General features: G+C 37.7%; 1 protein-coding gene across 5 annotated transcripts in view; it reads right to left on the bottom strand.

Annotated features, from left to right (window-relative positions):
- Positions 1-302: 302 nt before the first annotated feature.
- The window catches only part of LOC119784405, a 30700-nt gene continuing 6878 nt past the window's right edge, over positions 303-24124 (bottom strand). The window contains exons 3-32 of one of the 5 annotated variants that reach the window (XM_038286442.1): positions 23391-23429; positions 22986-23315; positions 22582-22856; positions 22321-22493; positions 20736-20794; positions 20467-20555; positions 20059-20178; positions 19937-19974; positions 17241-17375; positions 17008-17124; positions 16852-16881; positions 14491-14529; positions 14199-14324; positions 13042-13168; positions 10336-10506; positions 10215-10249; positions 8805-8969; positions 8038-8172; positions 6195-6233; positions 5968-6108; positions 5021-5100; positions 4920-4943; positions 3697-4474; positions 3532-3613; positions 2765-2887; positions 2439-2681; positions 1899-2345; positions 683-799; positions 481-602; positions 303-397 (exon numbers count right to left, since the gene is read on the bottom strand). In XM_038286442.1, coding sequence (XP_038142370.1) covers positions 2209-2345; positions 2439-2681; positions 2765-2887; positions 3532-3613; positions 3697-4474; positions 4920-4943; positions 5021-5100; positions 5968-6108; positions 6195-6233; positions 8038-8172; positions 8805-8969; positions 10215-10249; positions 10336-10506; positions 13042-13168; positions 14199-14324; positions 14491-14529; positions 16852-16881; positions 17008-17124; positions 17241-17375; positions 19937-19974; positions 20059-20178; positions 20467-20555; positions 20736-20794; positions 22321-22493; positions 22582-22856; positions 22986-23315; positions 23391-23429 — 3850 coding nt within the window. In that variant the 3' untranslated portion in view covers positions 303-397; positions 481-602; positions 683-799; positions 1899-2208. The remainder of the gene's footprint in view (positions 398-480; positions 603-682; positions 800-1898; positions 2346-2438; positions 2682-2764; positions 2888-3531; positions 3614-3696; positions 4475-4919; positions 4944-5020; positions 5101-5967; positions 6109-6194; positions 6234-8037; positions 8173-8804; positions 8970-10214; positions 10250-10335; positions 10507-13041; positions 13169-14198; positions 14325-14490; positions 14530-16851; positions 16882-17007; positions 17125-17240; positions 17376-19936; positions 19975-20058; positions 20179-20466; positions 20556-20735; positions 20795-22320; positions 22494-22581; positions 22857-22985; positions 23316-23390; positions 23430-24124) is intronic. The other 4 variants (XM_038286443.1, XM_038286444.1, XM_038286445.1 and 1 more) reach the window with 4 other exon arrangements.

The raw sequence follows: 24124 nt of genomic DNA, 5'->3' as shown, positions 1-24124 counted from the left end.
CAGATATTACAGGCTAACGATGGAACTAACGACCCACTCATCGGTTACCATTGCATGTTTCCAAGCGATACAAGGCCTTGTCTATATAAAGACTCAAACTCACTGCGGATCCAGACATTTGAATTGAGAAAGCTTCCTGGAGAGGTGGCGAAACGTCTTCAAATCTTGAAAACCAAGTCCAGTGGATATTTTTTGAATTTTTATGGGATGACTATGACCTGGATGACTGAGAACCTTCATCAACACTTAGATAGAGTACAATTTAAGCGATGGAAACTAAAGTTTGACTCCTCCGTTTTTGCAGTAAAACACGTCCAGTTAATCAGGATCAGCGGGAGCTTCTGGTCTTCCTTGTTGGAGGTGGTGAAGGTTGCTCTGCTTCCATCTGGTAATGTCTCTGAAAATCAAATAAGCATTTATAAGCCATGCTTTCTCCCATCTGTGTGTATCCGGTGCATTAAAGCTAGTATTTGTGTTTACCAGCAGGTTCTCGTAATGCGTTTTGCTGCAGCAGTGCTCTTCCTCTTCAGCGTTCTCAAGCAGGTAGAAAACAGAGCAGAGGGAACAGAAATATCCCAGTTTACGGACCGTAAACTCCTTACCTGCAGATGAGAGGGAGCAGAAACATGAAAATGCAGAGAAGCATTTCAATGTGGTAAGCTAATGTGACTTGATGTCTCACCAAAGGAGACGTCTGGGCTGAATGGTGGCAGGTTGTAATCATCAGCGCCACAAAGAGACCGGCGGGTTCGCTTCCTCACAGGTTCGACAAGGTTCTCACTCTGGCTTTTGACAACTGCTAAAGATACATAAGAAAAAAAAGGCAGGTATACACTTACCGGTAGATCAGAAGAAGATGATCTTTTCTTAAAGAAATTAAAGCTTAAAAGCTTTTTAGACAGATTTTTTTGTCATAAAGCTTTAATAAATTAACCTTTTAGAAGTCAATAAAGGTTTTCTTCTAAATAGAAACAATTAATTTGCTAATTGATTAATACTCAGATAGCCAAAGGTTCCTTAAAAAATACTTTTTACGCAATTAAACTAGACGAAACTAATTTTTTTCCATTTGAGGAGATAAGGATAAAGCATTTCTGATAAGAGTAAAAGTTTTTTTCTAATCTTAAATGCAAAATGTTAATATATCTTTTTACAATCTTTGGTATAAGTGGGTCGCTCTCTCAGCTAAAGGCATGTTTTACAGTCTCTAAACTCCATTTAAACGATTAAACAATTACTAAATTAGTTGACGATTATTTCAATGATCAATTAATCATGAATAATACGACTGTTTCAGCACTAATTTACATAAATGTATAGATTTTATTCATCAAAAAGTGCTGATACACAAAAATAGCATACTTTGCATATTTTTCAGGGTTTGAATTCATGGAACAGTGCCCATTAATGAACATGGTGGTGGCAGCATCATGCTACGGGGCTGCTTCTCCTAAGCAGAACCTTGATTTAACTCCAAAGATTTAACTCCCTGCAGGATTCTGTGTAAAATTTGAAACTCAAAGCCGTATATATGGATCTGATGATGTGTTTCTCTAGGATTTTCCAGAGATCATAACTCTAGAATTTACATGTGGGTTCTGTTCCTCAGATAAATGTGGCAAAAAAAAAGACAATTTAATGACTATGAAAAGCCAAAAACTGTAAATGGTGGCACTATTACAGATAATAATGTATTAGGTCATGATGACAGAGCAAATGCATTATTTTTGTTGTAAATAATCTACAGCACAGATTTCAAATGACCCAGTCAAAGTCTGGAGCTAATTTGGTTCAGAACCTGAGGTGAGGTTTGAAAACTGATGCTCAAGTATTCACGCGATCCAAAAAGTGAATAATGTCTAACTTATTGTTTTGTTTCTGGTACTGACATCCCAAACCTTTTAGGTCGGCTGTGGTTTGTCCTTCTTCTTCTTTGGAGCGTCCATCCAGGTTCTGATTGTCAGGACCTTCATGCTGCTGTTGAGTTAAAGCAGCTACAGCATCTTTTTCCTCCTCCTGGATCTCTGTTGATAAAGCCGACGTGTCTGTGTTCAGAGCTGAGGAGGAATCAAGCGGCTCCGGAGGCTGTGATTCTTCTTCTTCTTCTTCTCTTCTGTCTTTAGTCCCCTCAGTCTTTTCTACTGCAGCAGTGCTTACTGTAAACAAGACACAATAGTGGTGAATCTTTTTTATTTTTAGCATTAAACATCACTTGTGCAGCTGCTTGTGAGCTCTGCTACCGGTTGTGTTTCTGGTTTTTCTCCTGGTTCGGCCTCTTTTTCTGGTTCGTTTCCTTTTGCTTTCATTCTCCTCCATCTTCTCCTCCTCCGCATTTGGAGTCTGATCTAAAACATAAGATATAAAATAACATTTGCAGAGATTTGTGTCATATTTTGATGTATTTTGGGAGATTTAAAAAGAACGCAGTGTATCCAAACCTTTTAGGTCTGCTGTGGTTTGTCCGTCTTCTTTGGAGCCTCCATCCAGGTTCTGACTGTCAGAACCTTCAGGCTGCAGCTGCTGTTCAGCTGAAGCTGCTTCAGTGCCCGTTTCCATCTCTTCCTCTGGCTGGACTCCTCCTGAATGAGCAGGACTTTGTGGCGTTGGAGGCCTCAATTCTTCTTCTTCTTCTCTGTTTAATTCCGTTCTCTTAGTTTCCCCTCCAGCAGATTTTCTCACTGCTAACAAAAATACAATATAGATAAATCTTAGTTTTTTTCTCTCAGTCTGAGATCCTTGTGAAGCTGAATGTAATGTTTGCTACCAGGTGACTTCCTGGTTTTCTTCCTGGGTCGGCCTCTTTTTCTGGTTTGTGTCACCTTGTCTTCCTTCTCCTCCATCTTCTCCATCTCACCTGCTGCCGCAATGTTTGGATTTTGATCCAAAACTTAAGATATCATGAAAAAAACAAAAACAATAAAAGGTAGAAAGGGTTCGTTGACTGATTGTGTTCTTTTATAACCCAAGATAACTGGACTAAACCGGACTCTATCAGGTAAAAATGGGCAGAACATGAATTAAACAAACTATGTCAAAGTTTAGACAAAAAAAATGTTACTATATTTCTATTGAAATGGTAATGGGCTCTTAAAGGCTGCATTAGGACTGCATCAGAATAATAATTATATAAATTATATTTTATCATTTTAAATAAAATAAACTAAAAAAATTAATATTACTGTTTTAATATATATATATATATTTTACTATTTTTCAAGGCTGCATTTAAAAAAAATGATATTGTCTAAAGAGCTGTTCTAAACGAAGTTTCTTTTTGTTTTACACGTGTATACAAAATTACAAATCTTTTTAATCTAATCTAATCTAATAAACTCAATAAACCTAATTGGACTGTTGGATTTATTTTATGATGTTTTAGATTTGGTGGACAAAAAAAACAAAACATTCATTAACAAAAATAAAAGTTTAGCTGTGTTAAATTCTGATATCTGATCTAGATGACCCAGCCTTCTCTGGAGAATTAGTTACCATGAAATAAACATAAACTCTGGTTAAAAACCAAACACAAACCTGAGGTGTTTCCATCCCTGCTGGTAACAGTTGTCAGGGTGTCGGCCCTGATTTCCTCATCCTCCTTCAGAACCACTGGAAGCTGAAAATAAAATAAAAGCATGATGAAAAACAGAATTCAGAGTTGTCCCTCTGGAAAGACAATCTAACAGATGTTCTCCTCACTTCAGAGCCCCTTTCTTCTTCTTCTCCAGTTTCACCTTTAGACTGTTTTTTTGTATTTGTTTGGGATTTTGTTCTCTTCTCCGCTGGACCGGATCGCTCAGCCCCCTGCTCCTGGTCAGGTTCTCTCTCCGCCTTAGCGCCACATGTTCCTTTTACTGCTGATCCAGCTGGAGCTTCATCCTCTTCACCCGTCGTCATCTGATCCCCATTTCCTTGTTCTTGATATTTTTTATGCATCGTCCTTGTTTTTTTAGTTGATTTCTCTTCTTCTTTGGTTTTAGACTTCTTGATCCTGGTGCTGCTCCTCCTGGTCGCTCCATGATCTTTCTGAAATGTCACTTCTTCTTCTTCTTTGTCACCGCCCTCCAAGTCTTTCGCCATCTTCACCGGCTGATCGTCTGCTGAATCAATCTCCTTATTTCCCCTTTCCCCTTCCTCTATGTTTCCCCTTTCAGCTTCAGGTGACGTCTCATGAGGAAATTCAGGGTTTGTATGATCATTTTCACCTTCTGTCTGATCTTTTCCCTTAAATTCTTCTCGCTCAGTGACAGAAGCCCCTGCTCCCCTCTGCTGCTCCTCACAAGTTTCATCTTTGGTCTTCAGACTATCAGGACCGAGCCAGGAGGTTTCAGAGCAACCAGACTGGACCCCATCTGCAGGTCGATGACCATCTGAAGTTTCAACGGTTCCTGCAGCAGCGTCCTCTACTGCTGCCTCCATTGCAACTTCTGAGGAGATAACTTCAAAGTCCTCTGAACTCTGATCCTGGTTCTTCAAACTGAAAACAGGAACATATCTTATAGGAAAAACACATTCCTGGAATGTATGGGAAATATTCCTTTAGGATCTGAGTTAATATAGTTTTTCAAACCATTTAACTATTAACATGCAAAAGTAGATACAGGTTACATTGATATAAAACCTTAAAGGTCGAAAAACTGAAAACTGCTGGAAATGTTTTACTGTTGAAACCTTTTATGGATGGATATTTTACACATGATGATCTAAAAAACACAAAACAACAAAAAAATTTCCGTAAAAGTAAAAAAAAAAAAAAAAAATCCACTGGACTTGTGATTTGAAGACGTTTTCGCTACCTCTGCAGGAAGCTTTGTGGCGAAACCAAGTCAAGTGGATTTTTTTTAACCTTTAAGGAATGACTATGATCTGGATGACTGAGAATGTTCATCAGCATACAACAAAAAAAGTGCTCAGATACTCACAGACGGATGCCTTGAACCTTCCCACTATGGAGCAGAGAGACAATTGTTCAGAGTCTGTTAACACTGAGAAACTCGAATCAGACATTTATCACCAAACTCACCAACCGGTCCGCTCAGACAGGCTGCTCTTTGAGCTCAGCAGCTGAGCTGCACCGCTGGATTCACACATTTCTATGTAGATCTGGAGCAAATAGAGAAGGGAAACTAGTGAGAAACAAACAGAATATGTTTCTTGTTTTCATTTTGATGTTCCATTTAGAGTGTGAACATTAGCAGTTTTTTCCTATTGAATATATAAATAAAAAATGAAAAATAAAGTTTTTGCCATACAAAGAGTGAAGCCAGAGTGAAGCCATACAAAGAGGAGGTGTCATTTGGTTCTATTCTCTGATCCAGACCAAAGGTGGACCTTTCTTCTTTTCATTTGCTTGCTTTAACATTTTTATTCTTTATGCTATATCACAGTAGCATCACAAAGCCACAGGTGTTACAGTACAGACCCAGAGGAGCATCCTTTATTTTATTTGTACCTTTCAGACCCACAGCACACTTGCTAAGCAACCTATGGAGGACCAAGTATGATTTCAGCACTACATTTCTAGCCTTAAAATAAGATAATTTGATATTGAAATAAGAGGCTGCAGTTGTTTTTTTATTACTTTAAATGTTAATTTTTTTCATTTAATTTGAGAAATGTCTAACTTACCTGCTTCATTCAAGAAAAGAACAACAACAAAAAACACTTACTTTAAAAGAAATAGACTTAGATTGAAATGTTTTGCAGTGAATGCTCACTGCTATGGTATCTTAAGTCCAAAAAGGTTGGATGGTTCTTATTTAGGCAGAAACTAACTGAACCAGAGTCTGGTAGCGCTTTTAGTCTGGGTGTTTGGTCAGAACCAGGGTTTGTATCGATGTATTAACTCCTGTAGAACGGCAGCTTTGGACCGTGGAGACCAAATGTGGCAAATACACCCTGAGCTGGTAAAATGCATCTCCTGTTAAAACAGTTAAATAGAGCAGCTTCAGATTGTTTGGGCAGACATACTCGATCAGCCAGGACCAGGTAGTTGACAAACGGAGCAACGGATGCAACCTCTTTCAGAAGGCCAGTGACAAGGCCCACGCTGACCTCAGACTGATTCACACAGATCAGCCGCTGCATGAGGGACTCAGGCTCAGAAACATGCTGGAAAAAAACAGATTCATAAATCATTAAAAGAAGAAAAGGCTGATGTTGGAAGGTTGGAATTAAAGACTACCGTAATTACTCACAGAGTTGCTCCATCTCATCAGAGTCTGGTACATCGTCTCCTGAAGACACAAAATTACATCTTTGAGGTTACACAAAAGGAAGCTAAATTTCTTCCTGAGACCCAAAATCAATCCTTCCTTCCTTCCTTCCTTCCTTCCTTCCTTCCTTCCTTCCTTCCTTCCTTCCTTCCTTCCTTCCTTCCTTCCTTCCTTCCTTCCTTCCTTCCTTCCTTCCTTCCTTCCTTTCAAGAAATAATTTTTTTTTAATTTGTAAATTTCACTGAATCGTAGTGTGAGTGATGTTTTCCTCAACATATCTGCTTATTGATTTAGCATAATTTCCATTATATTACCTTAAATTTCATAGTATTAATGAATTAGGTTTGTTTTACAATTTATTCAGTATTTATAGAATATAACTGCTTTTTTAATAAAGATATTTTCTTCCTCCTACTTATGTTTTTTTTTTCTAAATATGTCTTCTAATAAAATCAAAAACGTAATATTTCCTGTTATCTTTTTGCTGTTTCAACAGAATGCTGTTAATTTCTCCCTCAAGGGTTTAGGATGCTAAACTAAAAAAAAAAAAAAACTATCAAATATCAATTTAACTGTTTCTTCTTGTAAATAAGAACTTTTATGCTAATCTTTGTTTATTTTTATCATTTATGCAGATCATGGACAATATGCTGTGTTGTTAAGCGCACCCATGAGTAAATAATAGAGGTTAAAGAAGAAAAATTATTAAATCTGAGATCAATAAACTCAAATTAAAAGTGATGAATGAAGGTCATGTATTAAAGGAATAGTACACCCAAAACATGATTAGCCTTCATTTTCTACTCACCTCCATGCTGAACAACACTCTGGAGTACTTTTTTGATATCTCAAATGCATCTGGAGATCTGGGAGGCTTCTTGCTGTCTGCTGACATTCAAATAATGGAGGTCCATGGCGCCCGAGACAGAAAGGTCCATAAAAGTCCACAAAAACGTGTCAATATTCCTCCATACTGCTCGTCCAATGTAATCCAAGTGTCCTGAGTGGGTAGCATCCAGAATTTACTCGAAACGAAGTCATTTAGAATGTTTTTAGAGCATAAACAGTAGTGTATAGGATTTCCTAATAGCGCCCCCATGCGCGCTCACGATTCTACGGAAGCCGGCAGACCAAACCGGAAGAAAGTGCGCATTCAGCGTCTGGTCTGCCGATAATGCAAGCGTAGAAGAAGAAATGTGCTGTTTACCTGTGCAAAGAAAGAAACAACGAAAGAAAAATGTCTGAGGACTTCAGTGTTGAGGAAGAGCATGAGTTCTTTGCCGAGCTGAATGCGCTGGTTTGGTCTGCCGGCTTCCGTAGAATCGTGAGCGCGCATGGGGGCGCTATTAGGAAATCCTATACACTACTGTTTATGCTCTAAAAACATTCTAAATGACTTCGTTTCGAGTAAATTCTGGATGCTACCCACTCAGGACACTTGGATTACATTGGACGAGCAGTATGGAGGAATATTGACACGTTTTTGTGGACTTTTATGGACCTTTCTGTCTCGGGCGCCATGGACCTCCATTATTTGAATGTCAGCAGACAGCAAGAAGCCTCCCAGATCTCCAGATGCATTTGAGATATCAAAAAAGTACTCCAGAGTGTTGTTCAGCATGGAGGTGAGTAGAAAATGAAGGCTAATCATGTTTTGGGTGTACTATTCCTTTAATGGAACATAACACAGAAACAAGAAGATCCATTATAACCTATTTATTAACCTTTGAGTTATCTTTATAACTGCTATTACTTTCCTTCAAAATTAGAGGCAGGTTAAATGGTTCAGAGTGAGGAGCTCTGAGGCTTCAGCCAGTCCCAGTACCTCGGTGTCTCCTGGATGGGTGTCCTCTAACACAAAGTGGACGCTGAGAGGGGAGCCCTCCACAGAAACGGGATGTTTAAGATGCTCCTGGACAAAGGCGCAGCAGGAATCCCAGCTGCTGAAATACACAAAGGCCTGGAGACGACATGGAAACAGTGGAGACTGTTAAACACAGAGTAAGGTTTAATAAACAGTGTAGGAGGATTGAATAAATGTTTCCGATGTGCAAATAAAACAAAGTGCAAAAAAAATTTTTTTTACTCCCGATTAACATTTTGAGTAAAATTAGGACTTTCTATTTTATAAAAATCTGAATTTTTTTATCTGAATCTCGGCAGATAAAACTGGAAAAACTATATATATATATATATTTATTCCACAACAAATTAGTCTCCCTAGAGCTATTTGACCGTGTGCATTTTGCACATCTCTGGTATTGTTGCTATTTTTTCACATATCCACTACTGTAAAAATGTCCACAACTGTTTATTGATTATTCACTAGATGCACAGTATGTCTTTGTAAAAACAATGTAAAGTATAGTCATTTATTTGTTTATTTTCTTAACTCTGTCACCTATTCTGTTATTTTTATACACTTGTTTAAGGTCCACATTTGTGTGACCACTTCAGCTATAACCTTTTGCTGCTGTAACACCACAATTACACTGAGGGACCATAAAGGGTTTTTCTATTCTATTCTATTTACGGTATTGTTGTAGTTGTTGTTTTTTTGTTGGATGCAAAGCATGCCATAGAGTTCCTCACCCTCCTCTGCAGCGGAAGGACGACCACATTGGAGACCAAAGACTCAGGGTCCTTGGGAGAGAAATAACGGCCCACCAGCTCATCGACTTGGATGCGTTTCCACACTGATACACAAAACCCAGTCAGCATAATGGTGGAGAATTTAGAGGCCTGAGGACGAGCTTTCTGCAGGGATGGGGTTAAAAGAAAAACAGTTAATATATACCAACAAAGGGAGCACATATTATTGCATTTCAAACATTTTTAAATACTTTGGGTTATAAACTACCACCCACTGAATAAACCGTTAAGATTAAATGTCTTTTTAATACAGCAGCATAATCTAACACCAGAAAATTAAGCAGTAAAACAGACATTTAATATAAGAAACATTACACGCTAAGAAAAAAAAAGGTTTCTTTTGTTTTCTTAAACACCTGTGGCTCATTTATTATCACTGGTCAAAGTGCTAATACTTTGGACGGCCCTTTATCTTCTTTATTCTTAGATTATCAGCATCGGCTTGAACTACTTGAACTCTTTAATAACAGGTGAGCTTATTTTAAAGATCTTTACTGAAGGGAAAATAAATGTTCTTGGTACTTTTTTCTGTATATTCTCTTAATTTTAAATCACTGTAAAGTCAAGCAGAACATTATTACAATGACTAAATTAAACGACATGAAATAACTTTTACTCTTTAGGCAAAAACTTATTACTTTGTTTACATATTCATAAAACCAGCATATAATTTTATAACCACTTTCTCTACAAAGGCAGCCATTTTTTACTTAATGACTCGATGCAGGAGGTTGGAAACAAAAGGATCCTAACTAAAGTAACATCTCTGTTGGATAATGTCTCCCACCCCACACATGAAGCTGGTGCTGAACTGCAGAGCTCCTTCACTAACAGACTGCTGCACCCTAAATGGACCAGGAAGCGTTATTACAGATCCTTCCTCCCAGCAGCCAGAAGACTTTATAACCATCACTGTTCCCAACTGCCTCAATAAGTTGTTACATTCAGGCTGATTTTGCAGTTTCTATCTTAGTCAGTTAAATAACACGCTGCTGTCATTTTGCACGTCTCTGGTGTTGCTGCTATTTTATCACATATCCATTACTGTAAAAACCTCCACAGCTGTTTATCGATCATTTATTATCATCTATATATACAGTAGTTATATTTGTCAAAACACTTTACAGTACAGTATTTTATTTTTTAACTCTGCCACTTATTCTGTTATTTTTATACTTTGTAAGGTACACACACTCACACCCAAGGAGAATTAGGCGAAACCAATTAACATAAAAGTCATGTTATTGGATTGTGGGAGGAAGCCGGAGTACCCGGAGAGAACCCACGCATACTCAGGGAGAACATGCAAACTCCATTTTCTTAAACAGAAGAAAAAAAACAGTAATTCACCTCAATGTCATCAATCTCCTTCACCGTCATGAAATCTGAGAATCAAAAATAGCTCCATCATTCAGTCGGTCCAACTCATTCTAAAGGTGTGTTTTCTTTAGCAGACAGTAGTTTTTGTTACCAGGGATGTTGAACCACGGAGCCACGGTGGGAAATATATACGGGGGAGACGGCATTGTGACCCAAAATGGTGGAACAGTGCCAGAAGGAACCCCACAGTTGGCTGTTGGGATCCTCGCACCAGGAACAGCATCAGCTACATCAGGAAGAGCCTGGGAAGGCAGTCTGGGTGCTGCAGAAATAAGAGCAAGTTCATTACAAGCACAATATTGTAGAAACGTGGTTTTATTTCTATGCTGCTTCAGGAAAGTGAGTGGAAAGTCAGTGAAATATGAGAATGAGAGCGAGTCTGTGGCGTAAAGGTGGAGGAACTGATCTACCTTTGGTCAACAATCTGGGAAAAAAACAGTGATAATTACACATTTCAGGAAAACATGCCTATAGAAAATATTGATAATGAGTTAAATTACAGTAAGACAAAATCTAGTTTAGTGTTGTCTGAGGATGAACTGTATAATTATTACAGTGGATCCCAAACTTTTATGTTGGGTCTCCTTTGATTTACAGGAGTTTTTGTGAAAAGTGAAGCAGAACATAACCATGATGACTAAATTACACTACATGAATGAAATTTTACTCTAGGAAAAAATGTATTACTTACTTTTGGATGTGCCTTGTTAACATTTTCATAAAACCAGCATATAAATATATAACCATTTTCTCTACAAAATATTCATCTATATAAAAAACCCTGTGCAATAACCCCGTATTACGGAAGAGGATTAGGGCCACTAAAAAAAAAAAAAAAAAGTTAACTGATTTTTAATTTTTATTTCAGTTTAACATGGGAAAAAAGTCAGAATTCTGACTTTTTTCTCAGAATTCTGACTTTAATCTCAGAATTCAGACTTTAAAAGTCAGAATTCTGACTTTTTTCTCAGAATTTACTTTATTCTCAGAATTCTGACTTTTTTCTCAGAATTCTGACTTTTATCTCAGAATTCTGACTTTTATCTCAGAATACTGACTCTAATCTCAGAATACTGACTCTAATATCAGAATTCTGACTTTTATCTCAGAATTCTGACTTTTATCTCAGAATTCTGACTTTTATCTCAGAATTCTGACTCTAATCTCAGAATACTGACTCTAATCTCAGAATTCTGACTTTTATCTCAGAATACTGACTCTAATATCAGAATTCTGACTTTTATCTCAGAATTCTGACTTTTATCTCAGAATTCTGACTTTTATCTCAGAATTCTGACTCTAATCTCAGAATACTGACTCTAATCTCAGAATTCTGACTTTTATCTCAGAATACTGACTCTAATCTCAGAATACTGACTTTTATCTCAGAATACTGACTCTAATCTCAGAATACTGACTCTAATCTCAGAATTCTGACTTTTATCTCAGAATACTGACTCTAATCTCAGAATACTGACTTTTTTCTCAGAATTCTGACTTTTTTCTCAGAATTCTGACTCTAATCTCAGTATACTGACTCTAATCTCAGAATTCTGACTTTTATCTCAGAATTCTGACTTTAATCTCAGAATTCTGACTCTAATCACAGAATACTGACTCTAATCTCAGAATACTGACTTTTATCTCAGAATTCTGACTCTAATCTCAGTATACTGACTTTTATCTCAGAATACTGACTCTAATCTCAGAATACTGACTCTAATCTCAGAATTCTGACTTTTATCTCAGAATACTGACTCTAATCTCAGAATACTGACTTTTTTCTCAGAATTCTGACTTTTTTCTCAGAATTCTGACTTTTATCTCAGAATACTGACTCTAATCTCAGAATAATGACTCTAATCTCAGAATACTGACTTTTTTCTCAGAATTCTGACTTTTTTATCAGAATTCTGACTTTTTTCTCAGAATTCTGACTCTAATCTCAGAATTCTGACTTTAATCTAGGAATTCTGACTTTTTTATTGTCGGAATTCAGTCAGAATTCTGAGATTAAAGTCAGAATTTTGAGATTTAAGTCAGAATTCTGAGAAAAAAGTCAGAATTCTGACTTTTTTCCTATGTTAAACTAAAATAATAAAATTTAAAAAACAGTTAACTTTTTTTTTTTTTTCAGTGGCCCCAATCCTCTTCCGTATGGTATAATGATCTTACAATAAAAAAAAGAGAAAAAAACAAACATTATATGTGGAGGTACTGTATATATCCAATGCACCTTTTTCTTCCTTTGGCACATTCTTTTTCTTTGACTATTTGAGCTGATGTAGCAAGTAAATTTCTCCACTGCGAGATGAATAAAGTCAATCAATAAATCAAAAAGAGAAATCCCTCCACAAACATATTTAAAGTGATATTGTTAGTGAGGAGAGTAAAAAAGTAAAGTAAAAATGGCAATTTCGTCACTGAGACCTTAACTGCACGACTTCATTTTTTATCTTAAACAAAGAGATGTATGAAAGACAGGTCAAGTCAGTCAGTGTTGTGCCACAGTTAGAGGCGGGGGTTGTGGAAAGGAGATATAAGTGAAATGTGAACAAGTTGCTGACCATGGAGCTGCTGAGTAGAGGGAAAAGAGAAAAACCACAGAAAAAGCTCAAGGACGAAGAGGAGGAAATGCTGTAGAGATAAGGAGAGTTTACCTCCAGTTCATTCTTATTTCACATGTTCTGAAATTTGAGTTGGTATATTACTTTCAATGTTTTTAACAACTTTTTACTAACCAGTAACTTTTAAATAAGTATATTTATTTTAAAGGATTTTTGAAACAGAAACTCACACAGTGCTACTGTGAGGCCCCTTGGGATCTTTAAGCGTTTCACTCTGTGTTTGCGGCCTGGTTTCAAGAAGCTGTACCAAACTCCTAGCCGATCCGCATCTCGATCCGAATGAAACTCCACATAAACCTGAAACATACACACAAGTCACAGGGGAGAAACAAAGGTGTTTAAAACTGACCTAAACACATTTCACTTCTAGGGTTGCATCCTATCAGAAAAACCTTGAACTGGTGACATTAGTAAATATTTCATGGAGGATATTAGCTGTGATATAAACCTCTGTTTTTAGTTTAGTATAGTCATTTTTTTAGTCCAATTTATAAAATATATCATCTCAAGACCCTTTAGAGAGTGAGTTCAATTAACTAATCCAAACAGATTGAGTAAAAGAGTGAAAGACTGCTGCACCTTAGGGCCACTTAGCGGAGTTATCACAGGTCTTTACTATGAGCAGCTGTTAGATGTTATAACAGGCATCCCTAAAGTCGGTCCTCGATGTTCCCCTGCTTTAGCACAGCTGATTATGATGATTGCAGTTAAACAAAAGCCTGTCAATCAGCTTTCAATTAAAATCAGCTGTGCTGGATCAGGGAAACCTTTAAAACCTGCAGGACAGCGGCCCTCGAGGACCGACTTTGGGGATGCCTGCTTTATAACTATCACCCAAAAAGCTCAATAAGCATTTTTATATCTAGGCATTTTGTATTTAGAAACTGTCTGTTGCTGTTTTTCATGCAAAATTGAAACATGCACATTTTGTACATTTTCAACTCCTCCTCCTCATTGTACATTTCAGGTTGTTTTTTAAAAAAATTTACAGAATTATTTTTTCTTATTTAAAAAAAAAACACAATTTTTTTCCCCATTTCAGATTAATAAAGGATTATCTTTTCCTATTCTATTCCACTAAAACATTTTCTATTTAAGGAACCCTGCAGATTGCATTGTTATTCATATTGCAGAATTCACTCCTCAATATATAACATGTAGCATCATTTGGCAGCTGCTAGCATTGTGTTGATGACTTTACAGCAATTCACCATTAGTCAGCATGCATATAGTGACAGTGGAGATGTAAAGTCCCCTTTAACAGGAAGAAAACCTCCAGCAGAACCAGGATTTGTACTATATGCCATGACTGTGCATGTATTGGTACCTTGTTTAGTAGAGGGAGGAAGTTCCTAACAGAACTAATGTTTCTCAGAGCCTTCCTAAGGTCACTGCTCTCACTTGGCGAGATGTGTTGAATTTGGATTATACTTTCTTCGTTATCTTCCACATCCTAAAATAAGAAGAGCAGGTGAACGTTAAACCTAAAAATTTGTTTGACATTACAGCTGATGGTTTCTAATTAATCAACTGTGGAATATTACGTAGTCAGTCATCAGAGCAAACAGCCAATGCTCAGAACAAATACCTTCTAAAGGGTTTAGATGAATATTACTTACGAAATCGATGCACTGCATCAGAGCTTTGTAAAAGCCAAGCTGAAACAGAAAATTCAGGGTAAATATAACAGTATACAATGAGAAAATCTAAAAATGCAAGTGCAAAAAGTGAACAGTCTGTTTTAAGACATTGTTTTCTCACCAGGATTGTGAAACCTTTTTAAATTTGGCTAAACTGTAGGGAGTAACCCAAAGTGAGGTAGGAAGAAACAGTTAGTGGAATCACAATGACTGCTTGTCATAAATCAGAGCCCATTCCTAGAGGGTCAGGAACCTGTACATTTTAGATGTGTCTCGGTTTTAACAGCTGAATCAATTAATTCGATCCTTTTCAGGACCCGAAAGAACCTGGCTGCAACCAATAAGGTAAATCAGTCATTAATTCAGGTTTGTTGAACAGGGGGGCATTTAAAAGTTGCTGAATATCAGCCCTTGAGGCCTGCTGTAGAGGCTGAAACTTATGGCCATGAATTAACAGCCACTTCATTTGGATTGGAATCAATTGAAAATGTGGTTATTTTTTAAAAGGACCTGTCATTTAGCTCAGCGTCAGCTTTTTTGAAATTGTGGGGGTAAAGTTCCTGCTTAGGAACCCAGAGTAGCAGTCTGTGGGAGTGGGGCTAGAACTCAGAACCTCTGGATTCCAAGTGCAATGCCCTAACCACTAGGCTGCAACTCCCATATGAAAAAATGAATTCCCTCCCATATGAAATAGGTATCTAGAATTTTCTGCTACCATCTCCAAAAAAAATGCAAAAAATTAGAAATATCCTGTCCAGGGGTGATGCTGAGAAACTAGTCCATGCATTTGTCACTTCAAGGCTGGACTATTGTAATTCTTTACTATCAGGAAGTCCACAAACTGTAGTTAAAAGCCTTCAGCTGATCCAAAATGCTGCAGCCAGAGTTCTGATGAAAATTAAAAAGAGAGATCATATCTTTCCTATCCTGGCTTCTCTTCATTGGCTTCCTGTTAAATCCAGAATAAATTTTAAAATCCTCCTTCTCACATATAAAGCCTTAAATGGCCAAGTTCCATCTTATATCAGAGATATGATTGTTCCTTTCGCTCTCAATCTGCAGGTTTACTAGTGGTTCCTAGAATTTCTAAAAGTAGAATGGGAGGCAGATCTTTTAGTTATCAGGCTCCTCTCCTGTGGAACCAACTACCAGTTTTAGTCTGTGAGGCAGACACCCTGTCTACTTTCAAGGCTACAGTAGGTTAAAAAGTTCTTAATAAAGATTATAGTTAAAAACATAGATGTATGTTTACTCACTGGGTGGGTAGAGATGTGGGTTGACATGGAGCATTAATAGCCTGATCAAGCTTGGGAGAATTTCAGTCCTGACAGACAGTTCTCCTTAGCTCTACATTTCTTATACCTCATCCAAGATAGTTAGGTTATCCTGGGTTATTTTCTATATTTATGCTGGTATATCCTTAGACTGCTGGAGGACATAGGGACCCCTTTTCAGCATTCTATCTCTATTCTCCCATTCTGCAGTATTTATCAGTTTAACCTCTAACATTATGCCCTCTCTGCTTTTCTTATAGTAGCTTTGCCTGGTCTGTTCCTGTTTGGCTTTGACTCGATCCTGGAGAAAAATATCAGCTGTGCTGCTTCCATCAACACCTTTGTTTATAGATGTTGGAGCTAGACCTGATTTTTAGTGTAGTCCTGTTTCTCTAACTGTGACTAACTGGATGTGCCGTTTCATCCTCTGACATGGAAGCTCTTCTGCCTGGCTGTGTTTTTCCTGGACAGGGCCGCCTGTAGAGCTAGTTAACAGTTACCTTTTGCATCTCTGCTTGATTTTGTTTGCTTCTGTCTCTTTGAAGCCCAGTCAGCCTTGGCAGACAAAATTTCTGGATTTTTTTTGGTAGCCTTTTGATCTATTCTAATGTCCTGTGATTTGGTTAAATCTGTAACAGCTTAATCCTAATGTTCATTGTATGTGTTTATATCAATATTTCACAATATTTACCTGCAGCAATGAAGTATGTTTTATTTAAATATCCTGATCCTGATCTGAATGGACCACATTTAATATCTATATTTTCTCTTCTCATCCATCCACCTCTTATGAGTCAGCTTAGTTTAGAAATAATCTTCAGGATCTAACAAAACCAAGAGGAAATTAACTGTACTTGTAGATTTGAGAGAAACACTCGTGTAAAAAACAAAAACAAAAAAAAAACAACCAAAAACAAATTGCTGCAGACATCCTGGATGGAACTTACCCGCTCATGAAGAAAAGGTTAAAATACAAAATGAGGTGAGAAACTACTTTATTGCATAAGATAGAGAAAAACAGAGCTGTTTGTATTGTATTACAGAGCTGAGAAAATACAGAACTCACCGATGATCGGGCAATGGGTCTCCTATGATCCTGAAAACAGAGAGTTCAGATACTTAAAAAAAGGCAGTATAAATGACTCTCTGAATAAAAGCGTTGTAACCTTTTAAAAGTTGGAGGGACAGAAACCGTCCTAACAGTCTAAACACATGTGTTTACCTTAGATGTTAATCTGCAAGCCTGAAAACAAAGTTTAGATCCTTTGAAAAAGATGCCGTCATGAGATCTTTGGAGTGCATCCTTCAGCTCATTTTTATGCTGCATGAAAGCAAAAGCCTAAAAGGAAACAAGGAGAACTTAGCAAATCTTCTGTGATACATGCATCACATGCACTTAACTAGGGGGGTGGGGGGGGGGGAAGTACAATAAAAGATTTGCACAAAAATATTTACCATTTGTTTCTGAGGAATCACAAAAATGTCACTGCTGTTTTTAAACCCAAAAGGCCGGAGGAGGTCGACTAGGTCCTCCTCTTTATAACAGCCATCAGAATACTTGGGAAGGTTGGTTATCAGCAGCTCCTTCGTCTTAAAATGTGACATAATCAAAACAGAACTCATGTTAGCAAAGAGAACATTCATGTAAGACCACTTTGATAAGGACATAGATCAAACCTAAGCATTGGCACATGGGGGTTGTTTGTGAGCATGAAGTTTCTTAGATTCAAAAATGTGTTGTTTAAGCCAGGTTTCTGCTAAGGTACCCCAATCAGTTGAAACATCCCCTAACATTCACAGACTACTTCAATATTGATTAACTGCTGTCTTCATTCATAGAAATACACATGTTACTTAATGACTGTCCAGGGTAAAGCCAACCAAAGCAGGAGTAGGGAACTAACCTTAGAAATGTAACCATTGGCTGCAGGTTTCCATTCAAATAAGGTTTTATCAAAGCCTGTGAGAAAACCTTGGGAGCCATGATTTTTGTACAGTGCATCCTATTCCTTGTGCTTTCATGAACCACATCCTTTATGTGTACAGTTGGATCCTACTACTCCTACCATGAGTTTGTTCCAAAATCTGGGGATATTGCATGTGTTTTGATCAATGTTAGAAAGGCTTTTATGTTATTTTGATATGATCTCAAAGATTGTCCAATGGAGCTTTCCTAACTTGAATTTTTCCCGGTTTTTTCATTTTCAATTGTAATCACGTTAAACTTATCTAAGGTAAGTAAGATATACTCAGCCTAAGATATTGATCTGGGTTCTTTGTGATCTCCAAGATGCATTGTCGAATCCCTCTTGGAGCATTTTTTTGCTCCTCTAGCAACTAAGGGCCCTGTCACACCTTGCTGATTTAGACAGCGTATGCCTGACGTCCAAGAATCTTCTAAAACGCTGGCATACCCTAAACTTTCTAAATTTGGAATATACATAAAGTATTCGTAAGGAGTCCAGAACTTATGTCCAACGACAGCCTAACTTATGCATAACGGATGGTAGCGTAATGCCCATAAAATGATGCACAAGCCAGTGTTCTGAGGGGGGCAGCAATGCACCTTGCTGCTGATTACCGTCCGCCAAAAAAAAAAAAAGAAAAAGAAAAAAGGAAAGAAAGAAGGTTTGCAGTTGCAGGAGAATCAGCGTCATGTCTGCTAGGAAGTTTGTTGGCTATGGGCGTGAACGCAGGGAGGATTCATTACACTTACCTTCTCACTCACCCTATAATGGGGATGAAGTCTAATGGTTTCCTGCTGTGACCCCCCTTTTATACCAAAATGCTGCCAATATGCCATTAAATGTAGCTAGAACATTAGAAAGGCGTTCAGTATGTTGATATGCATTGGAAATAAGTTCTTGATAAGTTATGCATAAGTTGTGCACAAGTTACTCATAGGTTTTGGTCTGTAACTTATGGCCCATGTATGGCAAATGGTAAATGGCATGTACTTATATAGCGCCTTTTTTCAAGACTTTACCAAAGCACTTTACACTACATTAATTCACCCATTCACGCACACACTCACATACTGATGGTGGCAAGCTATATTGTAGCCACAGCTGCCCTGGGGCTCACTGACAGAAGCGGGGCTGCCGTACACTGGCGCCACCGGGCCCTCTGACCACCATCAGTAGAAAGTCGGAGTCGGGGCTTGAACCGTCAACCCTTCGATTTCAGGGCAAACTCCTACATCCAACGCCACTGTTGCCCCCAAATGCTAGCATACGTTGGGTTCTTGACGTACCTGCCATATGCTGACCTGGACCAGCGTGTTTCAGCGTGCTCATAACTTATAGAAAACGTACCCATAACTTATCCAACGTATGCCAGCGATTTTGCCAGATTTTCTGTACGTCAGGCATACGCTGGTATAAATCGTCAAGGTGTGACAGGGGCTTTAGTTTCAAAAGCCTTAAAACAGCTTTTAACATTTTCCTACAGATAACAAAGACTGTATCGCTTCTTTCCTTAAATTTATTTTTCACTGACCAGCTGTCTCATTGTTTACACAGTTACACACTATTCACCTGAACTTTCACTGAGTTTTCTATATTCATGCTTCTATAACCTTAGATTGCTAGAGGACATAGGGACCACTTTTTATAATTCTGCTTCATTCTCTTTCTATTCTCCCATTCTGAAGTATTAGTTATTTCAATCCATAACTTTGTGTTCTCTCTTCTTTTTCCTCTCAACTCTCGCTGCATGCATTCTCAGTGTCTGGGATTACTGAAGAGTCAATTACAAATTTTAATGGAAAATCATCGGCACAAGCTCATACAGGAGGAGCATGTCTTGCAAGTCAGTGTATTGATGTGGTCAATCGGTTTTTCTTGATTGGAGCTTTTACCCAATCTGACTGTATTGTCTCCGTAAAGTGCCTCGAGATGACAGGGGTTGTGAATTGGAGCTATATCAATAAACTAAATTGAATTACATTTTGACAGGCACAGGTGTGCCTAATTCGTTATGCCTCACCAATTTAAAACACCAATAAAATTAGATCACAAAAGAAGAGAAGAACACACAATTACATTTTAACTGCGGCTTTCCTGTAAATAATGCAGCAAAAATACAAATTTATAAACGTCACATTTAAATAGTATGATTAGCTTTATGACAAAAAAGAGAAAAGCGCTTACATCTGGCTGTGATAAGAAATCCTTAAATTCAAGAGGACCTGGTGAGGAGTCAAAGAAATAGAAAATTGAAGAACAAAAACTTTTTTTTTATCATTACTAGTAGAACTGTACTATTTACATACAGAGGTCTTCGGGATCCAAGTATTTTTCTATCTGCTCTCCTGGAGTCTGGTCACATGTAGCCAATGTTGCTGTCGGCTTTTTATTTGGTGCAGTAGCTGCTGCAGATTTGTTCACAGGAGCTTTAAAAAGATAAGGTGTTCAAGTGTAAATAGATAATATCACATCCACATCTGGTTTACATTAAACACGACAAAAAGAAAAAAACATCAGAGTATAATTTGGTCTATTTTAGGGTAACTGTGACAATTTTATACAAATGCTCCAATAAAGTAATAGCCATCTAAATAGCAGAAGGTTTTAGTTCTCAATCCTCATTCAGAGCAGATAAAAAAAAAGTTTCAAGACAATATTCAAGCTGAAAAACTGTACAATAAACCTTTCTAACCACTGAAGAGTCTCCCACTTACATTTCAGCTGAGTTTTCTCCTTTTTCTGCTTTTTCTTTAATGCTTCTGCCTTTTTTTTAACAACCGACTTGTCCAACGGCTCAGACTCTCTGTGAGGAACCAGAGAAATTTGGTCACGGCAGCAATAAACGTTTACAGTAGCAGCAGCAAAAAACGCTGCTACTTAAACATTAATATTACACAGATTCATTAATCATTAATAATAGAACCATAACATAAACATAGAATAATTAAAACTCTCAATGACATAATAGCAAGACAAAGCTTACATTTCAGGAGACTTTTTCTGCTCATTTAAAGTCGACGGAGGCTTCTTGGGAACAGAAGACTGTTGATAAAAAAATATTGCAAAATAACTTTACAGTTAATAATCTAATTCATCAAAAGGTAATAAATGGCTGATAACAAAGGCAGAGATCCTCTGGGTAATGAAGCCTTAATTCACATCTTTTTCAACATTCATTTTTTCACTTGGAAGAAGAATGATGCTGTTATAGCATGACTGATGTTGGTTATTTTTGCTTAATCAACCCAACTCTTTTATTATGAATCTTAACTGTTTTAATGGTGTTGTATTTTATTGTTTTCATTCTATATACATTATTTCTATATGTTTAGCTTTATTAACACACTGTAACTTTTTTTTGTTTTTCTCATTATATTTTTATTTACAATACTTTACTCAGTTTAGTTGTTGTTAAAGTACTTTATAAATAAAGTTGATGATGAATGTCGTTATATCTCCGTGCTAAGTCTGTCTTTAATCACTCTATGTCTGTTTTTTTGTTGTTGTCTCCGTTTCCTTGCTTGAGGTTTTGGGGTTCAGAAGTGAAAGCCCTGGCTAGCTGTAGCAGTAAAAAAATACTATAAAGCTAATGGAAAATGAAGAACAAGGGCACATTAGATACAAAACTTATGGTAAACTTGTTCCCAGGCCCTGTCCTTTGTTGATATACATATATGCAACGACCCAGAATACCCTCATCCCATTGGTCGAGCCAATTGATGCTCATGGAGAAGATAGCGCGAGACAACAGAGCAGCACTCAAAGACAAACAACTCACTGCTGCAAGAGCTCAGAGGAAAAACAAGTGGAAGAAATAATGTAGCATTTAGCTAATGATTCTTTCTGTTTTACAACTGTAGCCTACTGTCATTGCATTAAAGGCGCAAATATGTTTACAAGTTTGCTTTTGCAACAAAAATGTGCACTATTAATTTACTGTTTTATATTCATTTTTACAGTTTGAAGTTGAGCAGGACAGGCTTAAGTTTAAGATACTTAACAAAGTTTTGATATTTTATATTAAAGTGAATTGTTGGATAGTAATTTGTTTTCCGTGTATTTATGTTACTCACAAATATGCATCTAATTCAATGCAAAAAAAAAAAATTCCCACACAAAGGGGAAAAAAAAGCAATCAGGTCACCTGGCACGCCCATGAGGTGTCCCTTTTTTTTTCAGGGAGTTGGCAACCCTAGCCACAGCATAGAAATTAAGGAAAGAAAGTCCTGCTTGAAGTTACCCACAAGCCATGCAGTGAGGTGCAGCAACTACACGGGAGGAAGATGGTCAGACTAGACGTAAATCTGAAAGATCTCAGTTTGGATGAATATCTAACTCCGCAGATGACCCTCAACTATCCATCCCCTGGTGAAACATGGTGGCAGCAGTATAGCGTTCGTCAACACAGAGCAGAAAGTGAGACAAGGCTAAAGGGGACATGGATGAGATAAATACTAGGCAGTCCTGAAACAGGATGAATGTGTGTACACATGATGCAAAATGCTGGGGGTCAGAAGGGGCCCCTGTGGTGTCTGAAAATGGGGAATCTTAGTTTGAAGTAATCAGACCTTTAGCTTTGCGGCGGAACCAGCCGCGCTTCTTGTTTTTGCTCCGTCCGCCCCATCTTTAGGTGATGACGACCCGGGTGTGGACTTCAGCTTGTCGATCTCTGCGAGGAAGACAGGGGCCAGGGTTTTGACGAAGCTCTCCACGTCTATCTGGTCCGACAAAGTCTGGACGGCTAGAGGGAAAAAAACACAAAAATATGAATCAACAATATTCACCGTAACACATAAGGCTATCTAAGCTCATTCCTAGTTTGGTCCAACCTGATGATTCCAGCACTTTCTTGGCCAGTTTCTCCACGTTGCTCGACCCCTCATCCTGAGGGGCCGATGTCTCTGACGACTCTCGTCTCTCTCGGCTTCTTCTCGATGACTTCCATTTTTCGCTCCTTCTTGGCGACGGATCTCTCTGGTAAGGCCGTCTTTGAAGGCGTTGCTCCATAACTCTTCTAAAGGATAAATAACGTCTTCCTGGGCTTCTTGAGCGATGGTAAGAGGAGGTGGGCCTGTCACAGCGTGGAGACCGAGACTTAGACCTAACAGAGAAACAAGTGAGCTGGGTTTGTTTTTTTTCTAGAGGTTAAAGCCATCCAAACTTGAATATGATGCCCCAGATGTAATTATAAACCAACGGTTGAAAGAGTTCCCCATCTACCTTCGCTTTAACAGACCTGTGAGTATTTCTATAGCTGCGAGGTGATCTGGACCGGCTCCTACGTCTGTCTTTTCTGTCCTCAGAGCTGTGACTTTGCGACGAGCTGTCTGAGCTGGAAGATGACCGACTCCTTGATTTAACCCGTTTCAACCCACGATACGAGGCTGGGGTGTATGAGCCAGAACAGGAGCTTTTACGGCGGTACCCAGGGCTTCTGGAGCGGGAACGGGAGCTGCCTTTGGATTCGTCCCTTTGACCCACAGACCTGCGGCGGGGGGGGCGGGGGCTGCGGGAGCGAGAACTACTCTCCTCTTTGCTTCTCTTATCATGGCGCTCGACTTTTCTGTTTAAACACATAAAAATATATTTAAAAAACACGTTAAAGATAAAGATAAAGGTCTTTTCGGCGTCTTTTCACCTGGGAAACGATGCTTCTTTAGAACCCCAGTCCACATATCTATGGAAGACAAAGCACATGCATCCAGTTAAAAGCAGACGCCTTTCTTTCCCTACATTCTAACATTCCACTTAACTTTAATTAAATTACTAAGAATCCTAATGTTGGAAACCCTGAAAATTATCTAACTACTTTCTGAGGCCCTAAAAATAAAATGATGATGTATGTTCAGTTCATAAGATAGAAGTCACAAACTGTTTCACATAAATAAATGGAATATATAAAAAATAAAAATTATCTAGTTGTGTAATAGCTTGTTTAAATTTCATTTCATTTAGTTATTTATGGTTAAAAAAAAAAGATTTAATATGTATATGCGCATAGAGAAGCAGAAAACCCATTCAGGCTTATTTTAAAGCCTCCACCTTAAAATTACAATCAAAAATTTAAATCAATATAAATATCAATACAAATACAAACATTTAGACCTTTATCTAAATTTCGGTTAAGTCAAAGGAACTTTAATTTCTTCAAGGATTATAATAAAGTATTACTTTAAGCCAGATGTGCAAATATTTTTCCTACTTTGCAGCCTCTGTATCTATATATATATATAACAATTTGTTTGCTTTTGGTTTAACATAAAAGTTTTCAGGTATGGAACTAACACAAAAATACACATTAGTAAAACGTTGAAATCTTAAATAAATAAGAATCCTAAGTTTGTAAAATAAACCAGCTAATGATGTCAAAGT

Source organism: Cyprinodon tularosa, unplaced genomic scaffold (assembly GCF_016077235.1).
Source record: "Cyprinodon tularosa strain WSP-4 unplaced genomic scaffold, ASM1607723v1 ctg225, whole genome shotgun sequence".
In the NCBI taxonomy this organism is placed as follows: domain Eukaryota; kingdom Metazoa; phylum Chordata; class Actinopteri; order Cyprinodontiformes; family Cyprinodontidae; genus Cyprinodon; species Cyprinodon tularosa.
This window is presented reverse-complemented; position numbering and strand designations above follow the sequence as displayed.